The sequence below is a fragment of the Rhinolophus hipposideros genome (genome assembly GCF_964194185.1).
Source record: "Rhinolophus hipposideros genome assembly, chromosome: 5".
NCBI classification, from domain to species: Eukaryota; Metazoa; Chordata; class Mammalia; order Chiroptera; family Rhinolophidae; genus Rhinolophus; species Rhinolophus hipposideros.
In genome coordinates this window covers 93,675,553-93,699,936 of record NC_138051.1, presented here as the reverse complement: position 1 = coordinate 93,699,936, position 24,384 = coordinate 93,675,553, and the positions used below count along the sequence as shown (strand labels likewise).

At 50.6% G+C, this 24,384-nt stretch overlaps 2 protein-coding genes and 1 long non-coding RNA gene across 5 annotated transcripts in view; 1 reads left to right on the top strand and 2 right to left on the bottom strand.

The window, feature by feature from the left end:
• Positions 1–21,525, top strand: part of LOC308497223 — a 53,735-nt gene extending 32,210 nt beyond the window's left edge. Inside the window, exons 2-5 of one of the 2 annotated variants that reach the window (XR_013993292.1) lie at positions 6,122–6,413; positions 8,109–8,222; positions 8,797–8,931; positions 15,397–21,525. This is a non-coding gene — a long non-coding RNA (uncharacterized lncRNA). Of the gene's footprint in view, positions 1–6,121; positions 6,414–8,105; positions 8,223–8,796; positions 8,932–15,396 lie in introns of both variants that reach the window. The other variant, XR_013993293.1, reaches the window with a different exon arrangement.
• Positions 1,235–6,330, bottom strand: LOC308497221 (interferon alpha-inducible protein 27, mitochondrial-like). Its single transcript, XM_081047618.1, has 6 exons — positions 6,301–6,330; positions 5,459–5,609; positions 3,649–3,795; positions 2,831–2,860; positions 1,819–1,980; positions 1,235–1,345 (listed from the first exon to the last, which is right to left on the bottom strand). The coding sequence occupies exons 2-6, from the start codon at positions 5,571–5,573 to the stop codon at positions 1,269–1,271; spliced, it is 531 nt and encodes a 176-aa protein (XP_080903744.1). The 5' UTR covers positions 5,574–5,609; positions 6,301–6,330; the 3' UTR covers positions 1,235–1,268.
• Positions 10,414–24,325, bottom strand: LOC308497220 (interferon alpha-inducible protein 27-like protein 1). 2 transcript variants are annotated; one of them, XM_081047617.1, is made up of 6 exons: positions 24,186–24,325; positions 22,120–22,213; positions 21,539–21,685; positions 15,005–15,034; positions 14,258–14,419; positions 10,414–13,742 (listed from the first exon to the last, which is right to left on the bottom strand). In XM_081047617.1, exons 2-6 carry the CDS (start codon positions 22,190–22,192, stop codon positions 13,540–13,542), a joined length of 615 nt encoding a protein of 204 aa, XP_080903743.1. In that variant the 5' UTR covers positions 22,193–22,213; positions 24,186–24,325; the 3' UTR covers positions 10,414–13,539. The 2 variants fall into 2 exon arrangements, with proteins under 2 accessions (XP_080903743.1, XP_080903742.1); XM_081047616.1 differs by lacking the exon at positions 24,186–24,325 and adding an exon at positions 24,005–24,173.
• Between the last annotated feature and the right edge of the window lie 59 nt (positions 24,326–24,384).

The window sequence follows — 24,384 nt, the reverse complement described above, 5'->3', positions numbered from 1 at the left end:
GGCTCTCACCAGACACCTAATTTGTCAGCCCCTTGATTTTTGACTTCGCAGCTTCCAGAACTGGCAGAAATAAACTTCTGTTGTTTATAAGCCACCCAATCTTGGCAATTTTTGTTATAGCAGCCGAATTGGACTAAGACACTGCTGTTACACGCCTTCCTCAGGTCAGGGCAGGGCAAGGAGGGGAAGCCAGGGCTGGGGCAGTGACATGGCGGAGCCTGTGCCAGGCCACTCAGGAAATAGCCAGGATATGTAGAGGCTGGAGTGGGGTGAGTGTGCCAGTGAGGCTCCAGCTTTGAGGTTAAGTGACTCCAAAAAGGATGCCGTCCTGTTGCCTTACAGCTGCCGAAACGTCTGTTCCCCGCGCCTTCCCCATGACATCACAAGGAAGTGTCTCAGAAAGCTGAGATCGATGGAATGCTCTCGGTAAAGCTTCCTCAAGGGAGTGTCCTGGAAAGCTGGGAACTGATAGAATAATATTGGTCAGGCTCTCTTCTCCGATGGTTTCAGTACAGTGATTCCATCCCCTGGGGTTATGCATGTGTGTGAAGACACAGTACGTGTTGGAGCATGATGGGGGTTTTCAGGAAGAACAGCAGTCAGGCACGTGACTCTTGGACCATGGAAAAATCAAACTTTACTTCCTTGTATGATTACTAATAAAAGCCATGCATTGGCCCAATTTGGGGCTTAGTCCTTGAGGCTTGAGTCCCTTGGCCCAGCTTGCACTCTAGTCTACTGTCTTTCTTAATCTGGCGCCGCCCTTCTCGCTTCCCACTGCTCTTGTCGTGCTGGACGCGACAGCACAACGCGCTGGGCCCTGCTGCCCCCTTTTCCTGACTCTGCTCAGGAACTGAACCGACACCCACCCTGGCTGGAATCTTTGAGGTCATTTAGATCAACAACCCATTTAGACAGGGACAAGTGCAGGCCCAGAAAGGAGGTCACCTGACCGGGGTCCCATGAGGAGTCAGAAGCTGGGCAGGGGCAGCCTCCGGTCTTCCCATTTAGGCTCCTTCCAGCTACTGTAACCCAGCATCACGTGGCGCTGTGACAACATGGTTGGAAAGAGAAGAGAGCCTTCTCCCACCCCACCTGTGAGCAAGAAGGACAGGATCTGCGAGGGGTTGTAACTCATTTTTATTCTTTCTTTTCCTCTGGGGATGCAGTGTTTGGCACATTGTCACCCCAGAACTGGTCCTCACTGCGTCAGGCTGGCGGGCAGGGCCCTACCAGGTCCTCTTCTCAGCAGTGGGAGTGACAGGGAGCTACACCATGAGGGACGCAAGGGCAGACCCAGCAGAGCCTAGGACGATTTTGGATGACAGGGAAAGTCCAGCCGCTCCTGGGGGAGAAGCAGAGGGTGAGCAGAGAGGGACAGCTCTGTGGGACAGAGCCATGGGGCCAGAGACCCCAGGGCCTCTCCTGAGACCCTGACACCCTCCCACCCCAGGACCTGCCTCTGTTTCCCCACACCCCAGGATCTATTTTGGGAGGACTGTTACAGGCAGCTCCCCTGTGGCATAAACTCCAGGGGTTAAACCGAGAGGTGGAAGCTGCCTCGCTCCAGGGAAGAAGACTCAGCCCCAGGTGGGGTGGAGACGCTCCAAGTAACCCCGCCAACCCGCTTTGGGCAGAGTCGACCTGCACGCAGCACGCCCCAGGCCAAGACTCCTTCCCTCCCTCAGAAACTGAGAAAGAACATGGAGGGTGAGAAAAGGCAGAGACTGACGATCCCTGGGAGAAAGATCTGGGCTGGATCCTCCGAGACTGTTGTCCTCCTCCTTGCCCTGCACAAGCCCCACTCAGGACACTTACCCACGGACTGCAGAGTAGCCACCAGGCTGCCGGCGGCAACCCCACCCCCGTTGGCAATGGCGGCGGTTGACATCATCTTGGCCGCTATGGAGGAGGCTGCGATTCCTGTCCCAGTGAAGCCCATGGCGCCCAGCACCACGGGCACAGAGCCCACGGCCACGGCTGTCGGGAGAGGTGCTGGGTCAAGGGGACAACTCAGGGGAATGGACCTTCCCCCCACATACACACACAGTGGGTCAAGCTTGGGGGACTTCAGGAGACTGAAGGGGGTGAGCTCTGAACCCAAGACTACTGGGCATGGCTCGCAGTCACAGGACAAGGGGAGCACGACTTAGTGGGGAAAGCAGAGGGAAAGGCTGTGGGGTCGCTGGGGAAAAGGCTCTGGCCCAGGTCTGGTCTGCAGCACGACCTTCCTTGGGAAAGTCCTTTGTCCTCTGGGTCTTTTCCTGCTTTGCTGGAACTAGGGCGTGGCTTGCAATTGTCTTATCTTTGCTGAGGATAGCTTTAATGCAATCAGTCGTACTTACCCAGGGGACTAGTGCAAGCAAGGAGCACATTCTGAGCTCTACTCAAATCCCAACTCTGGAGCTCCATGCCATCACCACAGAGCAGTCAGGAGCCACTAGACCCAGGCTCACTGAGCGAATGGCATCTCCTCAATATCTCCCTATGTTCCAACTCTGTGCATGTCTCAGCCTGTGTAACCCTCATGATAACCCTGAATGGGCAACATTGGCCCATTTTTCAGGGAAGGAAATGGGAGCTCCCATTCAAAGACATGTCCAAAGTCACACAGCCAAGGCTCTGCAAAGAGGCGATTGGACCCCTGCCAGGGCTGCCTCCACACCGGAGTTTCCATGACACTCCTTGTTTCAAGCTCCCTCTTTTTTGTTTCCAGTTCCTTGCTTCCTGCTCACCTCCACCATTCCATCTCCTTCCCTGCCATCTGTGTCAGGCCTGGGGCAAACCAGGGGCAGATGGGGACTTGAGTCCCTTCCCTAAAGAGACTCACCTCCTCCGATCACAGCTACAGCAGCCTTGGCTGGAAATCAAAAGAACATTCTGTGAGTGGATCCACACTGGCCTCCCCTCCACTCCCTGAGCCAATGGCCCACCTATAGGGAAGGGGCTGCCCCAAGGTGGGAAACACAGGAAGGAATGATCCTGCCTGACACTCCCTAGGCCCCACCTCGTGGCTTCACTCTGAAAAGTGGGATTTCCCAAGAAGGAGGACCCCACGGCCCTGAGCTTGGTAAGGATTACTGCAGAGGCAAAGGAACTGTCCTGAATGGATGTGCATGCCCTGGCCTAGAGTTATCTGGAGATGGGGTTGGAGGTCCTTCTTCTCCAAAATTCAGTCATCATATGCACGTTTTTGTTTTATCTGTCTGCTGATTGGTTGGTTGGTTGGGGGGTTGTGGGGAGATCAGAAGTTATCTTTTTCTTTCTGTGTTCCAAGCCAGGTTTGGTTAAACTGGAAACAAACAAAACCTTACAGATGTGGGAGGAAGGCAAGCCACCGCAGCACCCCTTCTCAGTGAATGCGAGATCCTTGGTGAAGTAACTTAGGACACAGTGGTTTGATTGGGGCAGGGAGAGGCGAACAGGATGGGGGTCATGCTCTCTGAGCCAGGATGTTAGTTTGTCTGAAAATAGGGTCAATGTTTGCTTAGTGGGGGTTGGTATGACTTTCTCCTATAGTCCCGAAAAAGCTCTTAAGACAGCAGTGAATCCTCATGTAGAGCATGTGTTACATTTGCACTACATGGCTGAAGTCGGGCAAGGACTGTTGAATGCTTGAAGGGGTGTTTGAGGCCCAAGGCCAGTTACCTCCAATTGGGGAAGCAGTCAAGGCTTCAGCAGGGGACTTCAGTAGGTGGGAGACATCCAATGTCCCCAGTAGGTGGGAGACATCTGGTGTCCCCAGCAAAGATCCCACGGTAGACACAGCTGAGCCCAGAGCAGCACTGGATGGCACTGAGCAAGAACAGAGGGTAAACAGAGGTCAAAGGCCCCGTTCCCTTCCCCCATTCCACACTACGCTACCTGTGTTGGTGGAGGTTGGAGGACCCCTGGGTGTCCACCCAAAGGAGAGAAGGCTCAATGGTGGTGTATGCACATACAATCACTTTGAAGCAGATGGAAGCAAAGATTAGGTGCTCACCTAGCAACACTGATGAATCTCAAAAACATAGCTCTTTGCGCAGAAAAGAAATCGCAATAGAATGAGATATACAACACACTATTCTGTATATAAATCAAAACACATGCAAACAAAAACCCCATTTTGCAAAAATGTATATGACAAACAGATACCCATTAAACATATTAGAAACGCTGACTCTGAGGGAGGGGGAATGGGGGCAACAGGGAAGATAAACAGCAATAATAAATACATAAAACTGGAAAGGGGGCTCGCATGAACTAACAAAGAAAATGGGCCCAAACTGAAGATTTTTTGTTCAACGCTCTGGATCTGAGATCCAACATTACAAACTGCTAGGAAAGGCTGGTTGTGTTACCGGGAACAACAACCATCCTCGCTTCTCGTCTTCTTGAAAGAAAGAATTGGGTCAGGAGACAGGAGTCATGCAGGCAGTAGACAGCAAAGTTTATTTGCAAAGCAAGTACGCTCGGAGATGGCTGACCCGAGGGGGTAGCACCCTGGCCTTATATCCCATAGATTGGGCTGTCCTCCTCCCCCTCCCCTTTCCTGTTTCTCTCCTCATTCTGCACATCTCCTCATCCCAGTGTGCTTGCACTAGCCCGAGTCTCTGTTCTGGCTACTCGCATCAGTGGGTTGTAATGGGATTTTGATGATGCCACTGGGTTACCTGTGGGGGCCTCCTAGCTCCTCCTCCTCCTGTTCTTTTCTACCTTCCTTCCTACTCTATCAGTAGGATCCGTAGGTAAAAACATAAAGGTGAATTCTGGTGGTGAATCCAGGGGAAATGAGAGCCGGAGAGCAGATCCCCTCAGTCTGGGTGGGAGGAGACCCGAGCCCAGTGGAGGGAGCCCAGACCCCCTGAGCCCCTGGCCAGGTCCTACTTCCCTCTGGCTCTTGTCATGTATGGGTGATGCTGTTTTTTCTATTTTGAGATGGAAACCTCTAGTGTAATTAGATTTAACACTGTAGTTTAGCTTGGGACTTTTTTAAAGGTTTTCTTTTTTGCTTTGCTTTGCTTCCCTTTTCTCCTACCAAACCTTAATGATTCTGTTTACTATATATTTACTATGCACATCAGCTTCAGCATGTTTACTCCAGACCAGTTTCAATGACTGTTTACTCCTAGCCAACCTCCCCCCCCCCCCTTTTCCTTTGTTCTGCCTCTTCTTACAGGTTCTGCCTATAAAACCTTTCGGCCATGCTGGGAGTCCGCCATTCTCCCAAAATGCTGGCATTTTGAATACACCTGCTTTTCTTTCCACCTCTTCTCTTGAGTTTTGGCTTTCGTGGACCTTTAACATGGTAATATTCAGAGAGCGAGCCAGAGCTGACGCTCAAGGGGAGGACAAGGCAGTGGAGAGAAGCTGCAGGTGATGCCACTCTCTCCCTCCCCACAGGTCCCTGAGAAGGACCCTGCACCTTCCCTCCTCAGCCACATTCTCGTCTTCCACCAGCCCTCCAAGGAACACTCACCCATAGACACAGATGACAGTCCAGCCAGGACACTGCCAGAGACCGCCCCGCTAGCCTTGGCCAGGCTCACTGCTGAAATTATCTTGGTGACGCTAGAGGCTAAGACGGCTTCCATGGTGCACAGAGTAACAAACACCCAACAAAGCCAAATCTGCAGGAAGAGCGGAGCTTTGTTGGATGAGGAGACACCAGAACTGGGGGAACAGAGAGGCTCCTTTGAGCTTGTGGTGGCAGCAGGCCTGGAAAGATCCAGGTGTGGGTGTTGGGGTTACGAAAGGACTTGTGTTAGCAGAGATGGGCTGCTTCCTTCCTTCTGAAAATGCCTGCACCAATTCCTTAGATATTTCAGGAACTTCCTTTCTCCATGGAGCAATTTAAAAGACACCAGAATTAGGAAACCAGAACCAACTCTGTTTTTAAGGCCTATGCCATAGCCAGGCTCTCCCCATAACACAATGAGAAAGATGAGATTACTATCCTCATTTTATAAATTAGGCAACACTGTCTGGCACAGAGACCGTGAGTGATTCACCCAGGGTGGCAAGGCTTGGTGTGTCAAGTGAGACCCAACCCGGATCCAGCTGCTTCCAAAGCTTGGGCTTAGAATGGCTCTGATCTGGTTCATCCTAGACCTCTTCCCCTTGCCTATCTCACCCCACCTAGGCATGGACAAGACTCACTGTCCCAGAGTCGCAGAGCCTAGGGATAAGTCCCTTTCGACCGGAGCCTCCAGGAGAAACAAAAGAACATTCTGCTACTGGATCCAGAAGGGTCTCCCCTCCACTCCCTGAGGTTGGGGGCCACTGGAAGGAGCAGCCCCTGCCAACCCCTCCAAGTCTTACCCGGAGAAGAGAATTTTCTGCAGATGTGGAACTGACCCTGGGGGCTTGAGTTTTGAAGATTCTGGAAAGGAGGCTCAGGCTCTGGAGGTTTGCAGCAGCTCCACCCCAGGACGGTAAGCAGCCAATGAGATAGGTTTCATTTTACAGGAAAATGAAACTACCTTTAACCTATTGTGTTCCTTTCCCAGTTAAGGAAAAAAATCTAGTTAGAGATGGGATTTGGCCACTGTGGATTAGTATAAGATGCGGTCATTTAAGTAGGAGATGGGGCCTACTCTCTGCATGATAAAGATCATAAGAATCTGATCAGTTATATAACAAAAGGATAAATATTAATTTCTAATGGAGACAAGAAGGCGGTTTGCAGAATAACATTAATCCTTGCAATAGCCAGATGTTGAGAGACTAAAAAAATCTATACTAAAGGTCCACCATGCCAGACAGATGTAGGCACTGAGTTAGAGCAGGGAGAACACAAGGCCACACTATGTGTCCTCATGGAGTTTACAAGCTAGTGGGGGAGATAAAATAAATAACTGAACATATAGCATGTGATTTGAAGGAGTACTGAAGCAAAAGGAGGTGCAAGAGTGAGCCAGGCAGAATTATGGGAAAGTCGTTCCAGGTAGAAGGAACAGAGATGGCAAAGAGCCCAAGCATCAGAGGAAGAGGGAGGAGGCCAGTGTGGCTACAGGAGGTGACCAAGGGAGGGGGGAGCTGATGTCAGAGGTTAACAGGGAGCCAGAGCATGTGAAGTCTCACAAGCAAGCGGAGGACTTGGCCTTGTGCTTAAGGCCACGGGAGATCAGAAGCCCCAGCTGGGCCTTGACGCAGAGAGATAACACGATCAGGTTTACAATGGCTGCTGCCTTGAGAGTAGAAGGAATAGAAATTTCTCTAATTTAAATTTAACTCAGCATGGCTCGCTTGACAAATGTGTTATTTTCATTCGTTTAAGCTACATGCTGAGGACGAGCTGTAGCCTTGTTCAGGAATCCACACACCCAGCTACTTTCAACACCAGAGAATTTGCTAATTCACACAATGAATGTGTGTGTGTGTGTGTGTCATCGGTCTCAACGTCCTAACAATGTTTTAGGTGGGGGAATCCATCTGATTCTGTAGGAGGTGAAGGGGGTGGGGTAGGGTTCACAACAGGCCCTGAGGCTTAAATCCCTTCTGGATGGAATGACACCTGGCCAGGATGTGGGCATGGTTTTTATCCAGCAAGTCTACAAAATTCCAATAGTAAATTCAAATTCTAAAGCTTCTACCAGTATCTCCTCCCAGCTTAGTTTCAGATGATCACCTCTTGTTTCATCAAAAAGTTAGACGCAATCAGAAAAGAATTCTCGTCCCAATGGCAACCCCACCGGCCCCTAGCATGTGGGTCCACAGACTCTGCCTTCCCTCCATCGCTTTGGGGGAACTATCCCAACTCCTAGGATTCCATCGCCTCTTCCTTCTCAAAGACTGTGATCTTGCTACTATCCACCCTCTTTCCTAAATTCCCGAGAATGTACAACTGAGCTTGGCTGTGTTCCTGGAGATTCTGGCTCGGTGTTTAACGCAGGTCCACCCAGAAAGAAGCACAACCCCTGCAGGAAGCAAATGAGGTAGGTTTTGTTTTTCCAGGAAACCGAAACTACAGACATTTTCCTCCTCTCTTCCCAGTTAGGAGAAAAAAAATCTAGTTATTATAGAAATCAGTTTTCTAATCACTTTCTGACCTCAGGCTCTCACCAAGTGCCACTCAATTTCTCTGCTGCCATTACAGTATATTGATGTTTACTTTTTTTTTTTAGCAGATTGATGACAGAGTCATGTCCACCTGCTCTCCACACTTATTTGCCCATGACTCAGCTCAAGAACTCAAATGTTACAGATACAAGGAACACAACCTGAGAATCCCTTCCCCACAGGTAACTACTCTCCAGGACTTCTGGTTGATTGTTCCCATGCATGGTTTTGTACTTTTACTAGAAATGAAAGCTAAATGCAGAACTCCCCTGGAGTTCAACATTCGTTGAATGTTCATTGGTATTTCATCCGAGGTTCAAAGACAGGGAGCAGTACAATAACATGCCAAGAACCTTCACTTACTAACCTTTGCCCAGAGGGTATGCTAAGAAACTGTAAAACTAGTTTCAAAAGAAGTAGAATAATTAATTAGGGAGTTGAGATTGGAGAGGAAAGAAAGAGGGAGAAAGAGAGAATTTGAAAGGATTGGTGGGCTGTGCTTTTCCCCAAGCGCCATGGGGGAGAGGAGAAGAGAAGGGCTCTGCCCACCTGGGACCTCAGGGGGACCCCCTTGGAAAGCTTGACATGAGTCCCTTGGAATTTGAGGGAAGTAAGGTAGATGTTTGAGTTGGGCCTACAAAGCCTAAAGACAGGAAACTGTGGCTTGCAGGCCTCCCTGGGGCAGAAGGGCGAAGAGAACGCTCTGGGGGTCAGCTGACCCTTTAGAGCTCGCCACTGTGTTTCCTGTGGCACCAGGCCAGTGGAGTTGGTCACCAGCACCATCCGGAGGATCGAGGGAACCCGGAAAGGGTGGATTTCTGGAGAGCAGGGACCAGAACAGAATTGGAAGTGTCCAGCCAGGAGAGGCTCTTCTTGTCAAGGACCCTGCAGGTGAGTGAACCCTGCCAATAGGAGGAAACTATAGCCCTCAAAGAAGTTAGCAGAGTGTTGCCACCAGAGGGCGCCAAAGACAGACTGTAACAGCATCAGTGGTGCGTCTGGTCCAGACTCTTGCTCTGGGGTTGCATACATTATTTTAATCCTCACAGCAACCACATACAAAGGTACTATTATCCTCATTTCACAGATAAGTCATGCAGAGGGTTCTCTGCCAATACCCACTTCACCACTCTGCTATTTACCTGAGTTCTCTGGACGCTTTCTCTTTCCCTGACACCCCTTCTACTCCCCTACATCCAGTGCCTCTTCCTTATGGGGTCTCCACACCTACGCAGGCACCCCTCTTGACTGGCTTCTTTTGACACAGCTCAAGCCCCATTGCCTTCCCCCAGCTTCCACGCAAACCTCAGAAACGCAGCTTCCTCAGGCCACCCACCTCCAATAATCCTACGTCCCCCTGTTCATTGTGGACCCACAGCCCTAGATGGGATTCCACCAGGCAGGAAACAGACACTGGTCTCAAAGACCTCACACCCCTCCCCTCTGGGGCTCTAAGAGAGGAACCAAGGAAAGCCAAAGCACCCTCCAACCCCCCTGTAAAAACTGCACGAGGACAGAGTCTGTCCTGTTAATCCACGTGTCACAGCACTTAGAGCTGGAGTGAACACTCAACAAGTATTTGTTCAATGGATTCCTTTTACAGCATCTTTCCCAGCGAATTCCAATCCCTCCCTCACGCAGGCCAGCTACAGGTGCTAGGGGCCGGTAATCACAGGATTGTGACACTCTCTTCCAACAAACCCAAGGGGCGTGACCAGTAGCTTTCTTTGGAAGTGGGGTCCTTGTCCCCCACCGTTCTCAGCTTTGAAGTTTAAGTTGAGATTTCTCCAAAATTGGAAATATTTTTTAACTTTGAACTACACAAGTAAAATAGTAAAATAGGCAAAAGGCTAAATAAAATGTGGTGTATTATAACCATGGAATACTAAGCAGTCATTTTTTAAAACTGAAAAAGATTTATAGAATAGAAAAAAGGCCAGCTGCAGAACAGTATGTATGAGGTAAAACAAAACGATATCAATAACAGGCACAGGACAGCACTACATAAAATGTTTCCCATGGAGCTTTCATCTGTCAACAGAACTATCACTTTAAAAGGGCCTGGAAAGCTTAACCACTGCACTGTACACCTGAAACTAATATAAAATAATACTGAATGTCAACTCTAATTAAACACTGGAGACCCTCTCTGGACCCTGGGCTTGTCCAGGCCTTGGGCAATCTCTCCTCCCAATCTCCAATCAGCCCAGAAGACTGAAACCTAACATCACATCTCATCCCTTAGGCCAAAGTGATTGGTTTAGGGGTGAATAGATGACTCCTTTTAAGATATTAACAGGAACATTTACCAGAGGTATTTGGGAAAGAATTTTCCTTGCCCTTCAACAGAAAGTTCATGGGAAAATGCTCGTTTGGACAAGACATGAGTAAAAAAGCAGGTCGTCTCCAGGGCCTGCTAACAGCCATCTTTGGCAGCCATAGCATCAAGCTGATACCTCAGGAAGCAGAGGCGGTGTCCTGCGCGGGACGCGTGGCTATCAAAGTAGCAGTCTCACATACGCACGTGCCTTTCCACAATGTCAGACTTTATTAGAATAAAGCCATGGATCTAGTCCTGCTGACTCGGTTTATCACGGGTGTTAACCAAGGCTCCTTCCAAAGGACAGCCTCCAATAGTCGATGTAGAGCAGTTTCACACAAGAGGGTCATACATGTTTGCAAGCAATAGGGTTAGGCAAGGCGAACAGTCTTATGAGAAAGAAGGATGAGAGAATCCGGTGTTCAGCAAGAGTCCCTACGGCCGGCCGTGCGTAGCTTCGGGCGTCAGGCCGGGCTGCTCAGATGGTCAGGAGGCAGGGCTTCAAGCGCTCCGTCTGGGATGCGTGCAGGTGCGGCTGTCAGCTCATCAGTTGTGGCCTGAGCGATGAGCCGTCAGAGGTCAGACTTTATACTCAAGACGGTGCAATGCACCCATCAGCAGTTTGATAAAGCCGTGCAGATGGTCACACTCCACCCTGCGTCTGGAGTTACCTGGTCAGGGCGTTCACTGGGTACGCCTTTCACGGGATGCTCGGGCATGGCTGTCTCTTTGTGACTGACACAGCTATCAGAATTATTAGAGTCCATTTTGTGTTCATAATTATATACAGGTGGGAAAGAACAAAACAGGTCCTTGTACCAGTGTTGAGCTGCTGAATCAAACCTTGTCTGAAGCCTCCTTACCTTTGCACATTTCAGTTCTATGAGCCAATAAAGTCCCTTGAACTCCGAGCCAGTTGTAATCAAGTTTCTATTACTTATAATTATATAATCTTAAATAAAACAGCACCTCCTCCAGGAAGCATTCCCAGATAGCTACAATTAGAATTAACCTCTGCTTATCTTCTCTGTCCTCCACGCCATTTAGCTTGATCCTTTCAATATAGTGCACAATTCAGTGGGTGCATAATTCAGTGGGTCAGCAACTTAGGCAGGTGGTTCTTTTGGTTTCAACTGGGCTCCCTCATATATCCAGTCAGCTGTGGGGTGGCTTTTCAGATCTTAGCTGGGCTTCTTCACGTCTGGGGCCTTGTCTGGAATAAATGGGCTGACTGCATTTGATGTGTGTGTGTGTGTGTGTGTGTGTGTGTGTGTATGTGTGTGTGTGTTTTACTGTCCTCCAACAGGCCAGCCCAGATTCAAAGGGAGGGCGAAGAAACTCTACCTCTTGGTGAGAGGAGCTGTACAGATGTATTGAAAGGACAGAGGTGCAGAATGCAGTCATTTCTGTAACTGATTAACATGTACCTTAACATGGTTAGCTGTGTGCTGGCCTGCCTGCCCTACCCCCATCATTGCACACCGTGGGCAGGGAGGAGCCCCTCTGATCCATTGCAGCCACGGGGCCCAGGATAGAGCCCTTGAGGCCAACTGGGAACTGTACCAGTGAGCTGAGGCAGCACCCGAGAGCGAGCCTCGTGTAGGAAGGCCAGTAAAGGAAGCACAGATGTGAAGGCCAGAGTGGGGACCTGTGTTGAAGTCCTGCAGCCAATAGTTTGAGGCCTGAGACTCCAATCTGAAGTGGAAAAGGCCTTACAGAAGCTGGGTGTGGATTATCTGCGTGGCAGGCAGGTGGCAGGTGTCAGGTCAGTGTGCACAGAACACCAGCCACCTGACAGAAGGTTGACACACAGTGGGCCTCTGGAAGTGAGGGGTCTGCAGTGGCTTGCTTCTCAGGAATCCTACCAGGGAGGTATGGATGAAAAGAAGGGGTTCTGTGGAGGGTCACTTCAGAGTGACCTGATCATACATTCCTAACCGGGCAGGTCACGGTAGGTAGTCACGCCCCCGGCATATAACTTTTAGTGAAAGGTTTATTTTTGCCTTAAGCAAGCCCTGTCCATTGTTTGTGTATAAGGACCTAGCCCACAGGCAGATAAGCTGGCAGTCAGTGCGTCCTGGCTCCACGGGAATGCTGCTTATCAGCCAGTTCTGTATGCTGGCCGCCGTCAAGGTCTCCTGGCTTCTTGGGATGCTGTGCACATGTTTAATTGTATCTCTATAATCCACATAATCATGCTTCTTCTCTGCCTGGGTGCAGATCACTACCCCTCGGCCAGCCGCCACCTCTCCCTGCTCAGTAAGCCTCAACAAACCTACGTCTTGCACTCAGCCAGCTGGTGTGTTCTTTGGGCTTGCGGCTTTTTGGGCACAAATCTCAGAACAACTCAAGCTTAGTCCAAACACTGTGCAACTGCGTTAACAAACCTCTGAAATAACCACCCTCCAAAGAGCAAACGATTTTGTTAACAATCCTGTAGTCCGGTTCCCGCTTTGCTTCCTCCCATCTCCATGTCATCTTCCTTACGTTCCCTCCTTCATTCCAAAGGCACAACAGCTGCAAAACTTATATTTCCTGGAGCATTTCTGATCTTGCTCCCTGGCATAGGTCATCAGTTTCGCCCTGATACACTCTTCTAAGAATTCTCTATGGATTTGGACGTTTCTTACGTAGACAGGAAGGAGGTCGAGCTATCATCCTTGCAGGCTCTGGTCACTCCCTCCCGGGGGGCTGAGGACCCTGGGCTGTGGACATACAGGGACAGAGCTCTCCATTGACCCAGAGAGCCCCAGGGACCCCTGGCCAGGGAGACACAGTGCTGCTGCACTTCTAGAGTCATGATACAGCCAGACCCCGAGTCTTGGGTAGAAAAGGGCAGGTCAGCAATGCCTGAGGATAGAGCTTGGTAGCTGAGGGTCAAAGGCTCAGTGACCCCAGAGCCAAGCCGTCCATTACACCTGCTCTGACTGAGATTTTCGAAGACACTTGGTCCAAGTCCCCATACGAAGAGCAGCAAACAGGCTCAAAGGGAGACATGACCTCCTCAGGGTCCCGAGTGACAGGACTGGGAACAGACCTGGGCCCAGTCACGGGGGATACCCCCTGCTCCTCCCTTGGAGTTCCTGCTGCCTCCCCCTGCCCACCCACTAGAACACAGTGCCACCACCAGGGAAGGTCACAGTATCTCATCTTTATTTCTCATCCTTCTCTGAACAATTTCAGGAGGCAGGGGGCTTGTCATTTGGGGGACTGTCATTCTGAGGCCCTGGAGAGCCACCTCCAACGTGGGGGCCCCTCTCTGCTTCAGTACTGGGTCCAGGGGGAGGAGAGGAAGAGGTTGCTTTTGATCCCAGCCAGCCTCCAAAAGAAAACCCAGTCAAGCCCACGAGGATGTTGGATGACGCGGAGAGTCCAGCCGCCCCTGAGGGAGAAGAGAAGGTGAGGGCACAAGGGGACAGACAGCCTCGGCAGCTCCTGGCAAGGGTGTGGGGTCACAGACCCCGGGGACCCTCAGGAGGTCAGTGGCCCCAACAGCCCCCTTCTGCTCCCCCCTCTACTTCCTAAAACCCTAGGATCTTGGCTTTGGGAAGGGGCTGCCCATAGACGAGACAGGAACTCTGGTGGTGAATCCACCAGTGACAGACAGGGCAGACCCTGTGAGACATGGCAGGCTGCCTCACCTTCCACAGGATGAGGCTGGGGCCCAGAGCAAGGAGGGGACCTGCCCGGGTTTTATAGGGTTGACTGGGAATGCAGACCTCCTGGTCTCACCTCTGGACCCACCATCCCCGCTCCCAACCAGAAGAGGGGACAGTGAGGGCGGTGCTGAGGACAACAGAAATGGAGGGAGAGGACAGACGCTCCCTCAGGCTTAGCCTCTGGGCTGAATCTGGTCCTAGCCCTCGTGCCCCCCACCCTCCTGCCCAGGACACTTACCCACGGACTGCAGAGTAGCCACCAGGCTGCCGGCGGCAACCCCGCCCCCGTTGGCAATGGCGGCGGCTGACATCATCTTGGCCGCTATGGAGGAGGCTGCGATTCCTGCCCCAGTGAAGCCCATGGCGCCCAGCACCACGGGCACAGAGCCCACAGCCACGACTGGGGGGAAAAGGAGCTTGAGGTTGGCCTCATGGGAGGGACTCCCCTAGATCTCCCTGACGTCATCCCGGGGAGGAACTGGGGGTCTGCTTTGCTCTTGTGCGAGTGCCAGGGCAGGGACAGGGGCCTGATGTAAAGAAGGCTGTAACTGTGGACACGAGTGAGGAGCCAGGCTCCCAGGACGCCTGGGTCCCAGGTCAGTTCGGGTCTGTTTGCTGCGCAGCTGGGAAGCTCACAGTCCTCCCTCGGCCTCGGGTGCCCTTGTGTAAAATAAATTAAGTTGAAACAACCAATTGTCTTTAAACTTCCCCTTTTGGCAGGGAAAACATTCTCTCCAAGCACAGGGTCGACAGAAGGTAACATCAGAGCTGCTCTTTTGAAGAGGGGATGGGGTTCTGTTAATGGCTTTGCTTTGGCCCCTGCACCCTAAGGTTCATCTCAAGCACTCCGCTTCTGTCCCCTGCCCACTCCACTCCCACCCACCCACGTCATGGGACTCGAGGGAATTCTGGGCTTGGTCAAGGCCCGTTGCTCTCAGAGGCCCAGGGCAGATGGGGGCTTGAGGTCCTTCCCAGAGAGACTCACCTCCTGTGGTCACGCCAGCAGCAACTATGACTAGAGACAAAAAGAACGTGTGTGAGCACACTGCACTGCCCCCTCCCCCGCCCGTTACCCACTGCTACCCACAGTGGGAAGGGTGCTCTGGAGCTGGGATCAGAGGAGAGGGTGGCCCCTGCCTGCTTTTCCAGAGCAGTCTGGTTTGATGAGCACGCAGAGGTGGACGGAGAATATCCAGAGCTCTGTGACACGCCAGATGGGGAAGCACACCACCTTGAAAAGGCTCCACGCTGCTATTTGGAGCCAATACATTTGATGTCATTTTCTCAAAAAAAAAATAAAGATTAAAAAGCAAGAAAAACATGCTGTTTTTATTTGCAATGGAATTAATCAAATCGTCTATTCTCTCCCTCTTTCAGGCAGCAGAGGTTGGAGCGTAAGCCCGCCATCCGCCAGGGCTCACCCTACTTGTCACCTTCTGCAGGGAGCACCCCCAATTCCACCAGCTGAGGTCACCCTGCCTCCTCTGCGTGCCCTGCCTTGTGGCGGGAGCCCCTTGCCGCACTGGGCGGAGCACACCAGAACCGGACTGAATTGCTCCGAGTTCCTGGGGCTGGCAGGGACATCTGACGGGGGCCGGGACGGACTGCAGTGTTTGGGCAACTGAGACCAGGAGCTCTGGAGATCTCAGGGCCTGCAGGAGTGAGCTCAGCGGGCTCCCACAAAAAGGCATCTTGGTCCCAGTCAAGGGAGAGAAGGTGCCAAACCAGCCTCCTGCCTCCAGAGCACGCCCAGTCATTTCTTGAAGATAGCCGCTCCTGGCCCATCATCACCTCTCTACTACTCCTGACCTGCCTTGTTGAGTTGTTTCAGCATAGATGATATTTCCAACACACTGGGCCTTCACTCCCTCACTTCCAAAAACCTAGTCTCTATATCCCACGTGGTCATACCCTAGGCCCCTGCACCCACTATGGCAACGACTAGCCACATCTGGCTATTCAAATCTTAATCAATTAAAATTAAGTACAATGAAAAACTCCGCTCCTGCGTCTCACTAGCCACGTCTCCAGGGCTCAGCCATCACAGGTGGCTAGTGGCCACCACACTGAATGGCACAGAAAATGTGCTCAACGCTGCAGAACGTTCTCATGGACCGTGATGCCCTAGACCTTGTTACTGAAAAAAACTGCCCCCTCCCTATTATCACCATCCAGCGCCCCCGGGAGACCCCCACCTCCTCCCTTTACAGATTTGGCCTCTAATACAGCCTTGAACAACTCTTCAGTCATATTGGCATTTTCAATATCTGTGTTAGTTTTCTGTGGCTGCTGAAACCAATGACTACCAGCTGGTGTATATTCTCTCCTGTTCTAGTTCCGGAGGCCGGGAAGTCCAAAATCAAGGTGTTGGCAGGGCCGTGCCCTCTGAAGGCTCTAGGGGAGGGTCCTTCTTTCCCTCTTCCTAGCTTCTGGGGGCTGCGTCACCCCAGTCTCTGTCTCCATCTTCACATGGCCTTCTCCCTGTGTGTCTCCTCTTCTTCTAAGGACACCAGTCATTTTAGATTAAGGGCTCACCCTACTCCAATGTGACCTCATCTCAATTTACATCTTAATTACATCTATAGTCACATGCACAAGTACTGGGATTTGGACTGGCATGTATCTCTTTGGGGGGACACAGCATAACCCACAACACTGTCCCTCCTTCATCCCATGGCCTCCCTGCCCTCCTGGCCCATGTAGATTCCACACCCACTCATCACAAGTGCCCTTTGCAGACCCTTCAACTCTCTCCCTTCCTCTTCCTGTTTTGGGCTCAACCCCTGTCTCTTTACTCTCCAATTCTCTGAGTATCCAGAATTGCCAACTTCTCCTAGATTTTCAAACCTACTGCACCTCCCCACTCTTGCTTCACCAACTTCCTATTTCGCTAAAAAAATAAAGGCAGCCAGAGAGAGCTTGCCTATGGTCCCTCCACCCCTGCTCCTTCACTCCCCCTGCCTTCCTGCTTCTGTGCTGAACAGTGCCTGCTGCTGGCCACCTGTGCCCTGGGCCTACCTGCTCTCTCCAACTCAAGGATGTGCTCCTTCCTGCAGGGTTCCCCCCTGGCTTCTGCACCATTACCGTCACCATCTGTCTTAGACCATTCCCAAGAAAATCCAACCAGACTCCACCATCCCACACCTGGACAACAAAGGCAGCCCCTCCCTCTGTGCCTTATCTTCCTCCAGTTGCCATCTCACTTTGATGCATTCCTTATGGCAAAGCTCCTTGCCATAGTTTTCTACATTGAGGGAGAGGCAGTATGGCACCACGGTTAGGCACCCGGATGTACAAGGGAGAAGACCACGTGAAAACGGAGACAGGCTGCAGTGATGCAGCCACAAAGCAAGGCACATCAAGGATTTCTGGCAGCCACCAGAAGCTGGAAGCGGCATGGGATAGGTTCTCCCCTGAGCCTTCAGAAGAAACATGGTCCTGTAGACACCTTGATTTTGGATTTCTAGACTCCAGAACTGTGGGAGAATAAATTTCTATTGTTTTAAGCTGCCCAGTTTGTTTACAGCTGGCCTCTGGAACACTTTCCTCACCTAGCCTTCAAGAAATCATCCTTTCTCACTTCCGTTCCTGCCACACTTGCCTCTCCTTCTCGGTCTCCTTTCATCTCCTCTCCCTGATCTCTGACGAACGCTGATGTGTCCGGGGCTCAGTCCTCAGACCCCTTCTCTGCTTTAGGTCCATTCCTTGGGTGACATCACCCAACCACGTGGCTTTCAGGACCACCTGTATTCTGACGACTTGCAAATTGATACGTCCAGCCCAGACCTACTCAGCATGTCCACTGAGGGATCTGAGAAGCACCTCAAACATAACATGTCAAAAGCTGGATTATTATTTCCCTCCCAAAGCTGTTCCTCCAATGGCCATCCAGGCTCAGTGAAACACAGTCCCATTCTTTCAGCAGCTCCAGACAAGCAGCCAGGAGCCGATTTTTCCCCGTTACCCTCTCTCCACACCAATCTATCAGCAAATCCTACTGTATCACTTTCAAAAATATCCAGTCTGACCATTCTGTATACCACTGCCTCTGCCATGATGGGCCAAGCCACCCACATCTCTCCCAAGGATTACTGCGATAATCCCCTGCCTCTGCTCTGGCTCCTGAGTTTCCATTCAGCCCAGAGCTGTTCTCTCAGCAGCCAAAACCTAGGAGTCATCCTACACTCCTCTCATTTTATCTCACTCCACATCCAGTCTGTTAGCAATTCCTGCTGATTTCACCATTCATACGTGCCCAGAATCTGATCACTCCTAATGCCTGCACCATTGCCACCCTAGTCAAGTCACCTCTCGCTGTCCACAATCAGGGACATGGACCCCACACAGAATGAGACATATCTGTTGGCTGCTGGGGTACAGAGAGCAGCTATGCTGTTGAAACCCCTCCACGCTCCCTGTGGCCCACAAACACCCACCTCTTTAACGAGGATGAGGGGTCTGGCTTCTGCTTTTCTCCTCAAGCTCACTGCTATGCTTCTGTCCTAGGAAAAGAATAGAAGCTATTCCTTGCCCCGTGGTATGCCAAATCCAGGCAGATTTCCAGGACTCTGCCACCTGACACATCCTCCAGGAAACTGCCCTGACCACCTATTCCCAGTCTCCCTCAGCTACCTTAATCTATAGAGGCAAGTATGAGTCTGCTACACTCCTTTTCTGCCACAGAATCTCCCACAAGACAAGGTCATTCTTCGTCTCCTCTGCTGGATTTTCAGCTAAGGTCAAGGGCTAAGCCTCAGTCACTGCTGCCTACCCCAGTGCCAGGCACAGGCCTATGAGCAAGAAGGTGCTGAGTATTTCAGAAAAAGAAGTATGGATCGAGAGTACACCTTTGTGCGTTAAGGGACCTGCTATGGTCTGAAATTGTGTTCCCAAAATGCATATGTTGAAACCTAATGCCCAAGATGTTGGTGTTAGAAGTGGGGCCTTTGGGAGGCGATTAGCTCATGAGGACACAGCCCTCATGATAGGGATTAGTGCCCTTATAAAAGAGGCCCTCGTTCCTTCCAACACGTGAGGTTCCAGAGCATAGATGGCTATTAGAAAACAGGCTCTTTCACCAGACACTAATCTGCCTGTACCTTGATCGTAGCCTTCCCACCCTCCAGAATTCTGAAAACCAAATTTCTGCTGTTTATTAGCCACCACTCTATGGCATTTTGTTATAGCAGCCCAAACGGACTAGGAGAGGAGACAATAAACAGAGTGGAAAGGCAATCTACAGAATGGGAGAAAATATTTGCAAATCATATATCTGATAAGGGGTTAATAATCAGAATATATAAAAAATTCCTACCACAAAATACTCAAGTAACTCAATTTAAAAATGGGCAAAGAGACCAAAGAATGAAGAAAAAAACCAAAGAAAAACCCAGAAAACAAAAAAAAAGAAAGAAAAATGGGCAAAGAATTCAAATAGACATTTCTCCAAAGAAGATATACAAATGGCCAATAAACATGAAAAGATACTCAAATCCCTAATCATTAGGGAAAAACAAATCAAAATCACAATGAGGTATCATTTCATGCACATTAGTACGGCTACTATAAAAAAAAAACAACAGATAATAACAAGTGTTGGCTAGGATGTGGAAAAATCGGAACTCTTACGCACTGATGGTGGGAATATAAAATGACGCAGCAGCATGGGAAACAGTATAGCAGTTTCTCAAAAAATTAAAAATACAATACTATATATCCAGCAAACCCACTTCTGAGTATATTCCCAAAGGAACTGAAAGCAGGGACTTAAAGTGATACCTACACCCCCATTCACCGCGGCATTATTCATAGTAGCCAAGAGGCAGAAGCGATCCAAAGGTCCGAAGCCGGATGAACGGATAAACAAGATGTGGTATCTACATACCATGGACTACTATTCAGTCTTAAAAAGGAAGAAAATTCTGAACCTTGAAGACATTATGCGAAGTGAAATAAACCAGTCACAAAAAGATAAATGCTGTAAGATTCCAAGGTGGAGGATTCCACCGTGGACGAATAAAAGGGATTCCGTGGAAAAACAATCTCACGGGGTGACCTGATCATACATTCCTAACTGGGCAGGTCATGGTGGGTAGTCACACCCCAGGCATGTAACTTTTTAGTAAAAGGCTTGTTTTTGTCTTAAGCAAGCGCTGTTCATTGTTTCTATGCATCTAGGGTAACAGACCTTTGAAATAACCACCCTCAAGAGATCTTGTTAACTACCCTGTAATCCAATCCCCACCTTGCTGTCCCCCACCTCCAGGTAATCGTCCTTATGGCCCTTCCTTAATCTCAAATGTATAAAAGAAGCTGCAAAACTTATTCTCCAGAGCAGGGGTGTCCAAATTTTTTTCAACATTTTTTACCAAGGGCCATATGCGGTGAAATACACAAACAGCAGGGCCACTCACTCGAGGTGAAGTACGTATTGCCTCACCTGGTTTATTTAAGTAAACTAAATATATTTTTGGAATTTGCTGCGGGCTGATTAAAAATGGATCGCGGGCCGCAGTTGGCCCGCGGGCTCCAGTTTGGACAATCCTGTTCTAGAGCCATTTGAGATTTTGTTCCCCAGCGTATGTCATCAGTTTGACTCAAATAAACTCTTATCAAAATTCTCTACAGGTTTGACGTTTCTTATGTCAACACCACTTATAAGAGGTCCCTAGAGGAGTCAAATTCATAGAGACAGAAAATAGAATGGTGGTTGCCAGGGGCTGGGTCGGGGAGGACGGAATGGAGAGTTCATGTTTAATGTGTAGAGTTTCAGTTCAGTGAGGTGAAGAGTTCTGGAGGTTGGTCGCACAATAAGGCAAATATACCTGCTAACACTACAGGACTGTACACTTCTAAATGGTGAAATTGGTAAATGTTATGTGTATTTTGTCACAATTAGAAAAAAAAATAGATTGCACCTTTTCCTGCCCTGTTCCTGGGCTGGCCCTAAGCTTAGAGAAAACACTGCTCTGTAAGGGCTTATCATCAGAGTAAATGAGCAACCAGGCCCTGGGGCATTAAGGAGGAACAGGATTGGAGAAATGAAACTCACTCAGGCCTTGGGTGCTGTGGGCCAAGAGGTCAGGGCAGTGACAGGGAACTTTAACTGGCAAAGAGCGGGGCCTGAGCATGAGCCTGCTGGCGGACCAGGAGCCTAAGGCCAGTGTGACTGGTCTCTGTGCCACCTAATCGCTGTGACCTGGCCCTGGGAGACCTCAGAGAGTGACATACACCTGTCCTTGCACTTTGAAACAAACCGATCAAGGCCCAGAGAGGGCTCATGACTGGTTCTGGGCTACCCAGCAAGTCAGCAGCAGAGCCAGGGCCTGAAGTGTAGTCCCTCTGACTCTAGAGCATCATGCACTTTATTTCCCGTGTACATCGTGCCCCTCTTCTGACAATGTGGGTGTAGAGGAGGGTCCATCGGGGACTTGTACGTTAATGCTGACAACTTAGAAGACGGAGCTAAGCAGTGAGAGTGAGGTGACGTCTGGTGGACTGGTGCCCGGGGACTAGTTACCTGCAATGCGGGAGAAATTCCTGCCTCCATCTTTGGGTGGTGGGTCTGTGGAGTCAGAGCCGTGTCCATCTGGCCCCGGAGGGGGCCCCTGTGGTGGCCCCCCAGGAGTAGAACCAGCAGAGGATGACTGGGGGAATTCATCTTCCTCTGGAAAAGAAGCGGGGTGGGGGCACAGAGAGGGGACGGGTAGCTGTGAGACCAGAGGTCGAGGCCCCAGGGCCCCGAGGAGGGCATGAGGCCCAGAGGCCCCACACAGCACCTTCTGCCATTTCTTGACGTTCGCGAGAACTCTGATGTGGGAATGGGACATCAGTGACAGCAGTGCTGAGGAAATGGGAACATTTGGAGATGAACTCAAGTGCAAAACAGAGAGAGGGAGACCTGACCACCAACTGAGAGCTGGCGGGTCCCTCACTTCACAAACGGGTAGTCAGGCTGAGGCCCAAGAGGGAAGAGACTTACTCAGATACAATGCACCTTAGTGGTAGCTCCAGGCTAGAACCCAGACCTCCTCTGCCTAGGGCCATGGACCCCAAGCCCTGGGCCATCTTACCTTCCAGAGCTTCCCTGAGGGCACTCACCATCTGACAGAAACTCCTGTAGGAGGTCATCAGCAGCAAGTCCTTCTCCATTCTCTATGGCTTTAGCTGACATCTCAGAGGCAGTGTGGGCACACTAGGTACACAGCCTAGAGTTACCACCATTTTTCCCCGAAAGAGTGTGTGAAAACCAGAAGAGCTGTGCCTGATTTGTGATGGATTGTGGTATGGATGGGGACACCTCTCCACTGCGCTGAGCCCTGGCCTCTCTGTCCTATAGCAGTCTATGGGCCACTCCCAACACCTCCCCCCCCAAATCTGCACAGACTGCAGCTTTTTCAATTAAGGACTTTGTTTGGCTCTCTGATCTCCAGGATTCTATTCATCACTAATATGCCATCTCTGTCTCCTGACTACTACCCCATACCCAGCCTAAGTCTTGGGGCTTGACAATAACCTGGGTTGGGACAAGCCCGGTTGCTCCCAAAATCGAGGGGTAAATGTGGGCTCAAACCCCTTCCCAGCACACTCACCTGTAATCACAGAGACAACATCCCTGAATGGCAGCAAAGAGGGATGCTATGAATGAGTCCTGTTGCTCCCTCCCTTCCCTATTTCCCAGGACCCTGCCTACCTCGAGGTAATTGCAGTGTTGGAAATCCTGTGTGTAGTATGGCTACTGAGGACTCCAGCAGGCATATATAGTTCCACTCTGGATGACGTCCCACCCACCCACGTGTCAAATGAAACAAATGAATCATTCTTAATCTAGGTTGGTACACCTAACCTTTGCCTTGCAAATGTGAGGATGGGGGGAGTCTGGGCTGGTCTACAGGATAATCTAATCTCAACACATCCCAATGCACCATATATGATACTCAGTTTCTCTAATCCTCTAATGGCGGCCGCCTGGTTTGCATGGCAACAGGAGAAAGCTTGGGTTAAGTCAGAGGAGATGTCCACACAAACCAAGGCATATTTAGAACCCTCACCCACAGGGAGAGAGCTATTACAATCAATTTGCTAATTTTGCATTGGTTGGGAATTCTGGTGGATGGCCGCAGACTCCTTTGGTAGTTGCCTTGGGAGTTGTTTAGAACACAGAGGACGTGTTGCTACTGCATTAACCAAGTCACTGTATTTCAAGGGCAATCTGGCAACCTTGGCAGTCTGCCACCCCACCCAGGCAATGCAATGGCCACTCTATATATCCAATGTGCTATATTTACTAAAGGGTTAGTTGCTAGGGCTCCTATCTGAGCTAGGGCATCAGCTTCCTGATTGCCAGGCAGTGTCAGTGCTTTATGAGCCAAGACATGGAAAACACTGAGGACCCAAATGTCTTTCCACGTATCTTGATCCCAGAAAGGCTTATTCATGGTCATCTACCTTTCTGTTTCCCATTGTCCAAGCCACAGGGTTAATCCCTTTAGAACAGCCCAACTGTCAGTGCAAGAGGTTAATGACCAGGGCCCCCCCTCCAAGGTGTGTAACTGGCCCGGAGGAGACAGGAACATTTGACCTCCCATGGGGGGGGGGGTCATGCGGCCCTTCCTCCTCACTCTCCCATCAGGGACAGCTCCGGTCTCGTTATCAGATTTCTTCAGGCACCACTTGGGCACAGGCTCTACTCTACCCAGGGTCTTGGGGACACACTGTCAAGTTGCCCCAAGAAATGAGTTAAGCTCTGTCCCGTGGTGGCTCCAAGCTGGTGGGGAGGCTCACTAGAGCTGCACTTGGTGAATTCCCCCATTGTCCTTTAGGACTTTCCAAGGTCACCAGGCAGTCTGTGGGAAAGGTTCCCCAGATGGTCCCGCGACACCCACATGAAAAGGTGATTATTGTAAAGCTAATTTCTCTGCATATAACAAAGCAGCCAGTTTAGCTTGGTGATTAAAGCCTGGGCTTTAAAGTCAGGCGGACTTACCCTAACCATCATTGAGCAATAGGAGAGGCATGAAAAAATTGCGGAAAATGGCACCTCCAACAGAGGCGGGTTGGGTTGTACATTAAATGCTGAAACGTTTGCAAGGCTCCAGGCACACAGTAGGTTTAACACGTCGACAGTCACTGCACTAAAACCCGACCAAGAACACAAGAAAACTTACGTGCGTGAACTGGCGGAGAGCCCTTCTGGATGTAGCGCAGCGCCCTCCCCCTGCTCCCGCATCCAGGGAGGACCACCGCCCGCCAAGCCAGATGTACGGTCCCCAGGGCGGTCCACTACCGCACTGCCCACGTCCGCGGTCGAGCGGCAGCGAATCAGGTGGCGGCGTCTAGGGTGGGGGCGGGACATCCTGCCGCACG

What these genes read in the sequence shown, in the direction of transcription:
- LOC308497220 (XM_081047616.1), bottom strand. An exon ending in ACAGGAGTTTCTGTCAGATG is followed by an intron (nt 21,686 to 22,119) that starts GTGAGTGCCCTC and finishes CTTCTTTTCCAG; the next exon opens with AGGAAGATGAATTCCCCCAG. An exon ending in TGCTGGCGTGACCACAGGAG is followed by an intron (nt 14,420 to 15,004) that starts GTGAGTCTCTCT and finishes TTTTCCCCCCAG; the next exon opens with TCGTGGCTGTGGGCTCTGTG.
- LOC308497221 (XM_081047618.1), bottom strand. Translation starts at nt 5,573, where the DNA reads ATGGAAGCCGTCTTAGCCTCTAGCGTCACCAAGATAATTTCAGCAGTG. An exon ending in GACTGCTTCCCCAATTGGAG is followed by an intron (nt 2,861 to 3,648) that starts GTAACTGGCCTT and finishes TTTGATTTCCAG; the next exon opens with CCAAGGCTGCTGTAGCTGTG. An exon ending in GGCTACTCTGCAGTCCGTGG is followed by an intron (nt 1,346 to 1,818) that starts GTAAGTGTCCTG and finishes CTTCTCCCCCAG; the next exon opens with GAGCGGCTGGACTTTCCCTG.